The sequence below is a fragment of the Dendrobium catenatum genome, unplaced genomic scaffold, assembly GCF_001605985.2.
Source record: "Dendrobium catenatum unplaced genomic scaffold, ASM160598v2 fragScaff_scaffold_631, whole genome shotgun sequence".
NCBI lineage: Eukaryota > Viridiplantae > Streptophyta > Magnoliopsida > Asparagales > Orchidaceae > Dendrobium > Dendrobium catenatum.
In genome coordinates, this window is record NW_021319093.1 from 30679 (window position 1) to 43520 (window position 12842).

General features: G+C 35.4%; 2 protein-coding genes across 2 annotated transcripts in view; both read left to right on the forward strand.

The window, feature by feature from the left end:
- Positions 1-449: 449 nt before the first annotated feature.
- Positions 450-5724, forward strand: LOC110111652 (receptor-like serine/threonine-protein kinase NCRK). The gene is made up of 3 exons (XM_028695406.1): positions 450-709; positions 980-1207; positions 5225-5724. The coding sequence occupies exons 1-3, from the start codon at positions 458-460 to the stop codon at positions 5537-5539; spliced, it is 795 nt and encodes a 264-aa protein (XP_028551239.1). The 5' UTR covers positions 450-457; the 3' UTR covers positions 5540-5724.
- A 1813-nt stretch (positions 5725-7537) lies between these two features.
- LOC110102949 (acetyl-coenzyme A carboxylase carboxyl transferase subunit alpha, chloroplastic) overlaps positions 7538-12842 on the forward strand; it is a 37577-nt gene continuing 32272 nt past the window's right edge. Inside the window, exons 1-5 of the mRNA XM_020831472.2 lie at positions 7538-7756; positions 8434-8882; positions 11057-11131; positions 12152-12259; positions 12389-12549. Of these exons, the coding sequence (XP_020687131.1) occupies positions 8511-8882; positions 11057-11131; positions 12152-12259; positions 12389-12549 (716 nt within the window). The 5' untranslated portion in view covers positions 7538-7756; positions 8434-8510. The remainder of the gene's footprint in view (positions 7757-8433; positions 8883-11056; positions 11132-12151; positions 12260-12388; positions 12550-12842) is intronic.

Sequence of the window (12842 nt, forward strand, 5' to 3'; positions counted from 1 at the left end):
ATTTAAACAAGAATTTGACTTTTAATATGACACAATGGAGAAAAAAGATTCATGTAGCTGACCCCACGTAGTGGGACAAAGACTTGATGTTGTTGTTGTTGATTGTGAGTTTGAACTCGTTGATTCAAGATGCAATATAAGTGTATACGGTAAATGTGATTTGGTACACTTCAATCTTTGTTTGAAAATTTGTTTTACTTTCTATATGATCTTATCTTATCTTTGTTGAAAGAACTACCCACTAGGTGAATGCATTTTTCTTAAGCATGGGCAAGGTTAAATAGAATGCAATGCCGTTTGTCCTGGTTTTATTTTTGAGCCATCTTATAAACATATAACCTGCTTATTATGTTTTGAAAGAGAATTTTTTTTTCCTGGCAGAACTAGCATTTTCTTATGTTTATGAAACTAATTTCTTTTTTTTCTGGATCTGCATTCTACAGCATTCCATCATTCAATGTATTCTTTTATGCAGATTACTGACCTTGGCATGGCCAAGTATTTAATGTCCGATGATCACCCGAGCTGTTCAAGCTCCCCGGCAAGGATGTTGGGAACATTTGGATATTTTGCACCTGAATATGCCATTGTAGGAAAAGCTTCACTAAAGTCTGATGTTTTTAGTTATGGTGTAGTTATTTTGGAATTGATCTCAGGGCGTCAACCAATACAAAAATCAGCTAAGGGTGATGAGAGTCTTGTGATTTGGGTAAGGTTCCGTTAAAACTTACAGTAAGCTTCAAATTTTAAATAATGTTCTGTTAGAATGTTCTCTTGTTTTAGTTCATATTTTGTTGATGTTATTAACCATGAAATTTTACCAACTAAAATAACAATGATGGGAGCTTTGTAACAAGTATTATGATTTCCGGTTGGTATTTTGACTTTGATCAGCCGTTTTTGGTCTACAACTATTTTATACACGTGTTAGTCTTGAAGGAGCTGAAGGCTTAGAATTCAAAATTTTCTGAAATGGCAGGCAACAGCTCGCTTGAATGATAGCAAGTTGGTTGTAACTGAATTACCTGACCCTCTTTTAAAAGGAAACTTCCCTGAGGAAGAGATGCAAATAATGGCTCATTTAGCAAGAGAATGTCTCCAATGGGACCCAGATTCTCGACCGACAATGACAGAAATTGTTCAGATCCTCACCACGATTGCTCCTGAGAAGTATCAGAGGAGGAACTTCCATGAAAACTTCCATATGGTTAGTTTCCAGTTTATTGTTGTGTATGCATGTGTGTCACTGTTGTTTTTATGAGATTGATTTTTGTTGTTAATTTTGTGGATTTAGTGCTGTTGGTTCATTGCTCCTTCGCGTTAGGATATCTAGTAAAGCATAAAACGTTTGTTTAAAAGCTTTATCTGCACAAGTCAGTTGTCCTTTCCTTGATGAGTATTAATATATTATCTTCAATCTTTACTATTTAATATATTATCTTAGTTTAGGATATTCTCACTCTTATTTCTTTTAGGTTCTACCTTTATATTTGTCTATATACAAACACCATTATTACAGTGAAATCAATCAAGTTCTTTTCTCTATAACATGATATCAAGGCAGGTTAATCCTAACCCTATCTTTCATGACCCCTCCCCTCATTTTTGCTTCTCTATCACGGTTCCGCAAGCCCAATCTCTCTTTATCGCTCTTGTCCATTCCAAGCATTGTCATCTTCTCAGTATTGTTTGCACCTTAATGTTTCTTGTGAACATTCTGATGTAGTGTATGTGCATACCTCTAAGAAACGAAGGAGCCTCTCTTGAGGCCCGGGAGCTATGACTCACCTACCATGACACGAAAACAAGCCCCTCGTAAACAATAAAAGAGAGCACACATATAAGAAAATGATGCATAAATATGTGAGGTAATGCATGTATCAATATGAACTAATTCTGCAAGTATTGAGAGAAATGATTTCCCAAAGTTTTATGTCAAATAATGACCTATGACCTTGAAAAATTAATTACAAAACTTAGGGGTTCCACCAAGCTCAGAGAAAATTATAGAATGTACGTAACATCCCTTAGTCCACTATGTCCAAATTTGAGTCTTAGATGATGCATGGTTGGAGAGTAATTTAAGAAATTCATGGGGGTTCAAAAGTAAATTACTCTTCAACAAATTACCCTAAATTTATTTTAAAATGTAGAGTTCATCACTTTGGTTCCATAGAGCTCAAAATCATTAAATTTGGTTCAGTATTGAATTTCTATGAATTTTTTAAGTTATGGTTATATTTTTATTTAAAACTATTTTTTTTGTAAAAGGGTGGCGGCGGACATGTATCACGCTCGGGGGTGATCAATAGGATGACATCAGCCACTTCATCTCTAGGATGACATTAGTGCTCCCCAACTTCAAGGGGAGAAAATCCTCCCTCACCTGAACCCCCTGGGAGTCAGTACAACTCCTCAACACACCCCTCTACCCATTTTTACCTTCCCAGTGCCAATTATCACCCCATAGCCCCCAAAGTCTGCCAACTTTACCCCCAGTTGGTTAACCACCTAATTGGAGATGAAATTATGGGTCGCCTCACTATTAACCACCTCTCAGTTAGCTATCTCTCACTTCACTTTCATGGTATGATTCGGGGTGAACCCCACCACTTAGTTCAAGGAGACTTCAGCCATGTCCAGATGTAGCTTATGCTCTTCTACCACTGCCTTACTCTCACTTCCCTCCTTAACTTCATTGTCATCAGAGATGGTGAGAACTTAAAGAGTTCGATCATTATACATGTGCCCTGGCATGTACCTCTCAACACATCTGAAGCACAACCCCTTTGCCCGCTTCTCATGCAACTCCTTCTCTGTGAGATTCTTGAAGTTTTTCCCAAATCCCCCTCCTCTAGGTTTCTTCTTTGGGACCTCACGCAAGCTCCCTGATGCTGGTGCCTTAGGAGTTAAGAAACTGGTGATCATCCTGTACAATCCCCCCTAAGCTACTACTTCTGGATCCTTTGTCCAAATACTTCCTATTGACAGCGAAGTACCTCTCTACCTTGTAGATCCACCCATATGATTCCTCACCCTCAAAGATGGACATCTTCATCCTTACTCTTGGATCGTCTCCGTTTCCCCTGAATCCTCCATAATCTCCCATCCCCAAAGGGGAGGTGCTCCCCAAGTGTTATGATCTTCCCTTCTGCATTCGTATCCAAGCCCTTCTTCAAAACTCCCCTCCTTTCAAAATCAACACCCCGACGCTCGTAATCCATTCCCCGTCTTGCAAAATCAGTGCCCCTTCGCTCATACCTCATACTCATTTTCCTTCCTAAAAAGTGGTTATAGAGAAGGCATCTGGTATTTTCCCTCCAAAATTTCTACCTCTTGGTTTTCCCTTCCCCTAAACAAATTAGGATTTCTCCCACTTCCTTAGCCTCCGATGGCTTCCCTCGTATCGAGTACAGTAATTCTAGACTTGTCCTCAAGCAGTTTCTTCAATATTTCTTCCACGACAATGAACCTCCCATCAATCTTTTCATGGACAGATGCGAATTTGGCCTTCAAAATATGAAAATTTTTTTCACAAAATCTGACATCAATTGGCCTAGTTCACCCTTCAACACTTTCACTTTCATCCCGGCCATTGCTACCTTAGATCGACGGTCTCTCATAGCAATTTGATAGGAAATAATAATTAAACCCGAGAGAAAATTCCGCTGAATTCAGTATTTCAACAATATTCAAAGCAGGTTTTGAGAAATCTATAGATAAATTGCAAGGCAATACTCTTTTGTTTGAATAATAGATGAAAGAAATAACACAATATAATGGATCTTCAATTTGAGAGGAAGATCCGACTCTCCCAATCTCTAGCTGATGGCTAGAGCCCAAACAACACCCAAATATCTCAAATTTCAGGTCAAATTCAAGATGAGACCCTAATCCTAACGAGAGAAACTACTTAAAAGAAGAATACAATAAAGAAATCCCTAAATAACCCTTAATTTTGAATTGTTCCCTCCAAATCCTTCTCTAATTACAACCATTACTTTCAATTAAAGCAGTTGGGCCCCACCAAGCCACCCGCCCCTTTACTGGGCGGAATTTCTATTCCGCCCGGAATAGAATTAAATCGGTCCAGTGGGACCGGTTCAGCCGGTCCTTGAACCGGCCTAACATAGTTTTTCTATTTTGTAGTCATGTATTCATTGAGATAAGTTAGTTTATTTTATTGCATTATTATTGTACATGTATCATTTTGGGCTTGTATTAGTTGTATATTTTGAATAAATATAAATGAAATGTTGTTTGCTTTTTTATTGTTTCTATAAAATTTGTAAGTTCTGGTTGCATGGTTAAATAGTTGTAAATGTAAATATAAAACATACAATTCTTCTGATTTAGATCCTGGTGCGTGACACTAGCAGGGTGCATCAGATCCCATGAGGCCTCCGTATTTAAGCATTCTTGGGTGAGATTAGTGCTAGGATGGGTGACTAAACTTCTTTTGTGCATCTGATCCCATGAGATCTCCACAATTAAGCATGCTTGGGCAAGAGTAGTGCTAGGAAGTCCTTGTGTTGCACTACTTTTATTATGAAACCCCTTATGTAAAATGAAGCTAAACCCTTAAACATTGGGGTATCTTTTGGTGCACTGGTTGTAGTTTCATTAAAATCTTTAAAATTAGGTGTGCTCTTGCTAGAGCACTCCTAGGATTGTTGACTTCTTGGAATGCTACACCAAGTGTATAAAATTGTGGAACTGTTAGGGCAAAGTGAATAATATCTCAATGATTAAGAGTTTGAACTATCATAAATAATATCAAAGCATGACACTAGCCAAAGGATAGGAATTAAATGTTATGTAGGACAAAGTGTTGTCATATGAGCCATCTATTGAACACTGGTTGGGATAAAGTGCTCCATGGCAAGAGTTATCTCTTGAACCTATAAGGGTTACATATAGAATCCTATCGGACTAGTGGTACATTTTGAGTTAATTATATTATCGATGATGTCAGTTACATAAGTGGAGAAGATTGTAAAATCACTTAATCAGAATGAAGCTAAACTCTTAAATATCAACCTAACTTTGGTGTAATGGTTGGAGTTTCGTTAAAAACTCCTAAGTATGTTTGTAATTTCCCATGCCTTGTTTATTGAACCTAACTTGTAAGCTTAGCCGTAGAGCAATGAAATATTTTCATTTATGCTATTTTATAATCTTTTCCAACATTATAAGGTAGCAATCTTCTTTTTATTCTCTGTAGGGACTCTCTTGGCGCAGCTTCGAAAGCAACACTGCTCCGGACAAGCCACAACACTGCTCCACTTCAGGCAGAGCACAACATCATAGCTCCTTGATTGAACCTAATCAAGACAACTTGCAGAGAGTTCATCTTAATTTGTCTTTGCCGTCAACAGCTGACCAGAACTTGTGTGAGCAAAAGAGGGAAAACCAACAAGTGGTTCTTTCAGCTGAGTATATGCAGGAACTCGTGGTCCTGGCATCAGCTATTCAGAATAGGGAATCCTCAGAGGAAGATGTGGACCTTACAGAGCCCCGTTATGAGACTTTTCTATGATGAGATTTTCCACACTACGGATGAAAATGAATTATTTTGTAAAGAGAAGGTAAGTGGCAGTTAAGTCTGTGTTTGGATTGTTCCAACTTTCCAAGTGCAGTGCTTTGGTTTTACTTCCAATCGCTTTTTATGTAAATGTGCTTCTCTAGCTTGGATGAACACTGAATCAGAGTCGCCTTTGGGAAGATTAGCTATCAAGAGAATTGGTAATTTTTTTTTCTTTCATTAAAAAGTTCTCGGTGGCGTTTCAAGAGATTATTACGTGTGGAGTCTGGATATAGGGAACCGTTTGATTTTGTGATTATGAATAGTAAAAGCACATGGGTGAACAATAACTATGTTTTTACTGTTCACAGTCACAAAACCGAATGATTATCTGTGAATAGTAAAGTTGTTTTAAAAACAGTAAGAAAGCCGTCCCAAACAAAACTTAAGACTATAGGGAACTGTTTTATTTTGTGATTATGAATAATAAAAATACATGGGTGAACAATAACTATGTTTTTACTGTTCACAGTCACAAAATCGAATGATTATCTGTGAATAATAAAGTTGTTTTAAAAACAGTAAGAAAGTCGTCCCAAACAAAACTTAAGACTTCATTTGAAATGATTTTTTTTTTTCCAATTTTTAAAACAGTTTTTTAATAAAAAAATTAGAAATTTTTACTAAATTATTTTAAGAAGTGTCACAAAATCCCTTTTAAAGAACAAGAAATCATTACGTGTAGAGTTTATATTAGAAATGTGTTTGGATTCTATGAATGCGCAAAAATTTACTTTTAATGTACATTATTATGCAGACTGTGATTGTGATTTTATTGCTCACATTCACAAAATCTGCTAACGTTATAATCTTTCCTAATGGACAAATCTTAAGACTAATTTTTTTTTCATACAATCTCAACAAAATGATTTCAAAGTAAATTTAAATTATTTGTTAATGACTTCATTTTGTGCTACCTAGATTATCCTGTAATTTAAAGTTAAATTATCACACTTAAAACATGTATATGTACTTATATGTTATATAATTCTTAAAACTCATGTTATTATTATTATTTTTTTAAAGAATGTCGATGTATGTATATTTTTTTAAATTTTTTTTTTTTGAAAAAAATAAAAAAATTATTTTTATACTTAAATTTTAGAGATGGATAATTTAGGCTTCATTTGGACAGTTTTTTTACTACTTCTTAAAGTAGCTTTTTAATATATAAATTTTAATTTTTATATTAAAAAATTACTTTAAGAAGCAGTCAAACTAAGCCTTAGGTTTTATTTGGGAGGACTTTTTTACTATTTTTTAAAGTAGCTTTTTAGTACAAAAAATAAAATCTTTGTACTAGAAAGCTGCTTTAAGAAACAGGAAAAAAGGCAAACGAAGCCTTAATCTTTTATTGTAAAATTGCTAAAATTAAAAACATGAACAACCTGTTAATATCTGGTTTCAAATTTTCACAAGCACTTAAAAAAAATATAACTAAGACAACAATCTACTATTCAAACCCTTTTTGTGCACTACTGTTTCCAAAACTACATTCTAAAATCGTTTGTTTTTTTGTGCTTTTGTGAAAGACAGTTTTAAAAAACAATAGTTCAGAAAATGATGTTTTCTAACGGAGAAGCACATATAAAAAGCTTTCTCAAAACTGCAGAAAAATGAAAAAAAGGAGTTATTGAAAACGTGATTTGACGAACCAAAAAAAAAAAAAGAGATTATAAAAAACGTGAATTAAAAAAAAAAAAAAAAAAAAAAAAAATCCTCCTTTTCCGTAGCCAAAAAAACGCTCAAACAAACAAAGCCTTTGTTTGAGCGTTTTTTTGCCTTCTCCGTTTTCTAAAACGGAGGAATTTTTTTTTGTGTTGTTTGGTTCGTCAAATCACGTTCCCAATAACTCATTTTTCTCATTTTTCTGCAGTTTTGAGAATGCTTTTTAAATGTGCTATTTTTTAAAACTGTATTTTTACAAAAGCACAAAAAAAACAAACGAAGCCTTAATAAGGTCCGGCTGTGCGAGCAATCACGTTATTGTGCCAGTGACTTTGAGCATTCTTAGTTCGTCACGCCTCTCCGAAAGAATTCTGGCTTAGGTCCAGTTAGGTGAACTACTACATCTTTCTAGCACCCAAATCCTATTCTGAAGAACGTTTCTCCGGCTTAAGCCTGCGATCCACGTAACAATTCGCCGGCGGAAGATAAGGAACTGATTCGAAGGTAAGTCAGTGTAGCAATTATGAGAGTTTGGCCCCAATTATCGAGTCAGATGTGCATTCTTGTTATCTACCTGCGATCTTGCAAGAACACTATTGAATAACTAATTCAACATAGTAATCAAATTATTCGAGAGGATAATGGTGTCTACTTCGTGCTTCGTTCGTTATTTTCTTTGCCCTTTTGGCTCCGTTCTAAGTTGATGAGTTTTCCATGCCCTTTCAGCTTTTTGTTAGATCTATCAAGTGTGAGAACCGGAAATGTAACTTCGCTGTTTAAGCTGTTTTTTGAACGACGTAAATTCGATTATTGGCTGAATTTAGCAACGCTGTGATTTGAGCTACGATATGGAAATGTTGCCTTTATTTGTTACCTTTCTTATTTACACTTAACCCTGCGAAAGGTCCGTTTATTAGGGAATTCATAGCGATGATTTTCTATACACCTGTAGTCCAGGAATGCCCGTAAAAGGAAAGCACCACAATGCCGTATCTGTGATCAGCTATGGAATCCATTCTCCCTCTTCTCATTCTATATAATTCAAGGCATGACCAATATCTTTGGATTGTTATTGATATTTCATCCCGAAATTGTTTAATGCTGTTTTGGAATCTTTTATTATTTTTCATTGTCAGATTATGCACTTATGTTTTAAATTGTAAATTTGTTTGGTGTTGTAGGAAAGTGCTAAGTGAGCTGCAAAATATCAAGGTTTCCGTTAAAAGTTACTGGTGTTGCTGATAATAAGATATTTGAGATGAATTCTTTATCCTTGTCAACGTCAATGACTGGAGCAGAGGTTTGCAGTTTTGTTTCTGGTTCACATATTCAGATCAGAAAGGATATTTTTGGCGCTGAGCTCCATAAAAGTTCATTGAATAGAATTAATGTAGCTTGGTCGAGACATCTACGGCAATCTAGCTACAGAAGTAGGCGTAAATTCAGTGTTTTAGCTAAAACAAAAAAGGGGCAGAAGCATGACTATCCATGGCCAGATGATGTTGATCCAAATCTGAAAAGTGGACATCTGAGCTATTTGTCTCCCTTCAAACCACTTGCTGAAAAGCCTAAGCTGGTTACACTTGATTTTGAGAAGCCATTGATTGAGCTCGAAAAGAAAATAACTGATGTGAGTTATTTATGGCATACTGTACATTTAAGTCCTTTCAACATGCTAGGAAACATCATTGTTTCCAAACAATAAAAATAAAGAAAACCGTTGCAATTCAAATTTATCTAATATTCAGTAGCATCTACTAGCCTATGAAGATGATTTAGGCTTCATTACGGAAATGCTTTTTAACCGCTTTGCTTTTTTAAGAACCTAGCTAAACATTGTTGATGTCCAGGAATATGAAAAGAGAACACCTACGTTGCATGTGCACCTTTTATAATGTCTTTAAGATGACTGGTAACACACTTGTTGTTCACCTCAACTAGCTTAACTAACACTTAACCTTAAAATTATGTTCAGTTGTTATTCTTGATTAAAATTAATGCCCATTTAACTTGAAAGCATGAATATGACACACCTACATGTCTACCCCGATTGGCTTGGGACATTTGAGAGTGGGAAACACATGGTTGCTAATTTGACTTCCTGAATGTAATGACTCAAACCCTCAGAAGTTTTTAGATTGGGTTCACTAGTACATCCATTGATGAGAGAACCATGTGATCTTGATTGGTTTCTCCATAACTCCCAACTATTGCCCACTTAATGTTTTTTCACTTATAACTATCGAATCTAAGTCTAAAATATGAGTCAAAGAAACATCCTTAACCAAGTGTGCTCTCCCATAAGTGGAATAGCTTATTAACTTAAGGGGTTTGCTCTTATAGGAAGTTTCGGCTAAAGAGCTAAATAAACCCTTCGGAAATATCAAATAAAAATTGTTTAAAATAAAATTAAACCACATCAAGAAAAATTACTCCCAACTTCTCCTATTTTTCTTCCGAGGAGGCTTATAAGGAAGTGGGTTTGCTTCTCTTGAGCGATCATTTGTAGAGCAATTTCCCATCTCTGTGAGAGTAGTGGTGATTTTATTTTCTTCAACCCAACCCAACAAAAACATAACATTAATAATGAAAATTAATTAGTGAATACAAATTTTTAAATATTTGCAAATATGGGACCTGAATTGTTGTCGCATGCCCTTAATCTTGCCATGTGTTATGCTAAAAGTTACCATTTTACAATCCCTATTAAAGGACCATTTTAAGTATAGTGATAGTTCCTATGTACTCTTGGTTTTTTTTTTTTTTTGGAACCCACTGCCACCTCTGAAAGGGCGCTTGATGGCGTGACTAATTCTCGACTAACCTAGAAGAGGCACCCACCCCAGAAACCTCCTGACCCGCACTTGTTGGGCCGCACTTAAGAGGCGTTGCCGCTCGAGGGGAATCGATCATGGGTTGGGGGTTCCCAATCGTACTCGCCCACCAACCAAGCTAAACATCAGTGGGTCTTGGTCTATTTTTTTACTATATTATCTTTTAGAAACTACATATTTTGGATTTGTTGCTTTGTACATATAGAAACTGTAGTTATTCTCTTATGATTTTCTATTTTCATAGGAAAAAAATCTAGCATGAGTTGATATATCCCTTCTTAGCATTTCTCCGCTGCCTCACTCCACATCCTTAACCTTTCTGTCCCTCGAGAGAATGATAGCAAACATAGTTAAAGTTGTTAGCCACTTGGCTCATTCATTTTACCTTTTATCCAGTTGCAATGATTATTTCTTCTTTATACAAAATTTATTACAATATTGTTCTTGGTAATTTACCACTTTACTGGGCCTTTTTTTTTAATCCTTGAGAATTTAAATACAGATGGCCAGTTGTGTTGGGTGCTCTGGAAACTCAATTATTTACTTCGTTTTGACGTCAAATGATCATAATTAGCAGTGAGATCATAAGCTTCACTGAGAAATTTTCTTGGGTTCTCAGATTCTATCAGATACTTATGGTGATAAAATGAAGTGTAGGTCAATTTAACGATATGCTATAAGTTATATCCTATAGAACTATATCTTTGTCGTCATTGTTAATTCCTTGTCATAATTTTGCATGTTTCAGCTGAAAATTAAACCACTCTCAGCATCTCATAATGTTAAACCATCTTTAAAAATGTTTACTTTGTTAGCACGTTTTTGTGACTTTACATGCATGCGCAGTGCGTGCATGTTTGTGTAGGTCAACAGTGCCCTCTTATTTGAAATTGCAAACTGATTGTAATAACATGCCTCTTTATCATTTTTTTTTATCACTGACCTTTGTTTTTCTATCTGACCTCTTCAGGTGCGTAAAATGGCTAATGAGACTGGCCTGGATTTTAGTGATCAAATTATTCTACTGGAAAGAAAGTATCAAGAGGTTAGCTTCTTAGAAGTTCTTTTTGTACTTCACATCCCTGGATGTAGAGAAAGAAAAGAAGCGTATCTAGTTTCAATTTCATGGAGTTCGTTGTATTCATGATGGATGAGTTTCCAGTGTTTCCTCATATGCATTTCTGATATACTCCTGAGACTTCAATGAGGCCTATCTTGCATTATTAGCATTCAACTTGTTCAATTTCCCCTAAGAAATAATTTACATTTAAAATCTATTGTAAGGCAAGGTTCAGCATAATCACGCATCTGTATTAACTGGTTATTCCGGAGACAAATTACCTTGATCAATGGTCTGTTACCTTTATACTAGGCATGTGCAAGGGAGGCATTGAAAGGTGAGAATCTATAATTAAAGTGGAAAGTAAAAATACTAGAGGAAAATGGAGCGTGTCAAATAGACAAATATAACTTAAGAAGCTGTTGAGAATATTAGAGTTAAGCCAAAATTACCCCCTCAGTATGCCGCACTACATCGCATGGCACACAAGATCCAGATAAGTGGGTATGACTACTCGTGAGAAAGCAGAATATGGTTCTTGCAAAAATATATATTACACATACATACGCTAATACATCAAAATATGCACGAATATGTCTACATCCACTTATACAAAACAAAGGAAGCATGCCTACATTTATTCATTTAGAAAGGAAACAATTAATGAGGATACTGTATTTTTATCAGGAGATGAAGAGAAAATTCTCTCAAGAACTTGCTGTCGATAATGAAAAAACTGTTCTCATAACTGCAAAGAAAGTGAATCTCAAATGAGAATCATAGTGGTATGAAATGCATAATGTGAATGAATTGTGGCTTTGCGTATCACTGCTCATTTATAGTACTTACATGCAAACATGAATCTGCAAAGTTCAATAGGTTGTGTTCATCTGTCAATCCTTTACTGTTTTAAGTAGTCTTCACTAATGGTTCTACTCATTTATCAATTCAATGGTGGTTTCTTTTTTCTGATTTCCTTTATGTCTATTGTCATAATTTCTGTAGGCTTTAAAAGATCTATACACCCATTTAACTCCAATTCAGCGCCTTAATATAGCTCGCCATCCAAACAGACCTACATTTCTTGACCATGTTTTAAACATAACGGAGAAGGTAATTTTCTTTCCTCGTGTTCTGTCCATAATCTTTAAATGGATTTGCTCATCCTCGTCTCCTTTTTCAATGTTTATTCTTAAGGCCCATTCTTGGTTTGCTGATATTTGTTCTTTTTTTTTTGTCCAGTGGGTGGAGCTTCATGGTGATCGTGCAGGTTATGATGATCCAGCCATTGTTACTGGTATTGGAAGTATTGATGGAAAAACTTATATGTTTATTGGTCATCAGAAAGGGAGGAATACCAAAGAAAATATTAATCGGAATTTTGGAATGCCAACTCCGCATGGGTAACAGTATATTATTATTATCCTTTCAAGATTGATATGTTCAATTATTTATCACTGCCTTGTTCTGATAACTACTAGATGAGAAAAGCGCATAAAAGGATTTTACAAGATACTTTTTTTCTCTCAACAAGTGACCTATCTCGTGAATGAGAAAATAATTTTATAAGTTGCATAGCATCTAGATTGTGGGCTCCGAAAGTCCACTGCAAACTCTGCTGAGAGAGTTATTTTTCGAGTTAAATTTTAAGAAGTCAAAATAGATTGAAGATAAAAACAGTATATAGAAATTTCAC

Coding starts and splice junctions, on each gene's coding strand:
- LOC110111652 (XM_028695406.1), top strand. CDS start 458: ATGTATTCTTTTATGCAGATTACTGACCTTGGCATGGCCAAGTATTTA. Junction 710..979: donor ATGAGAGTCTTGTGATTTGG/GTAAGGTTCCGT, acceptor CTGAAATGGCAG/GCAACAGCTCGCTTGAATGA. Junction 1,208..5,224: donor TCCATGAAAACTTCCATATG/GTTAGTTTCCAG, acceptor TATTCTCTGTAG/GGACTCTCTTGGCGCAGCTT.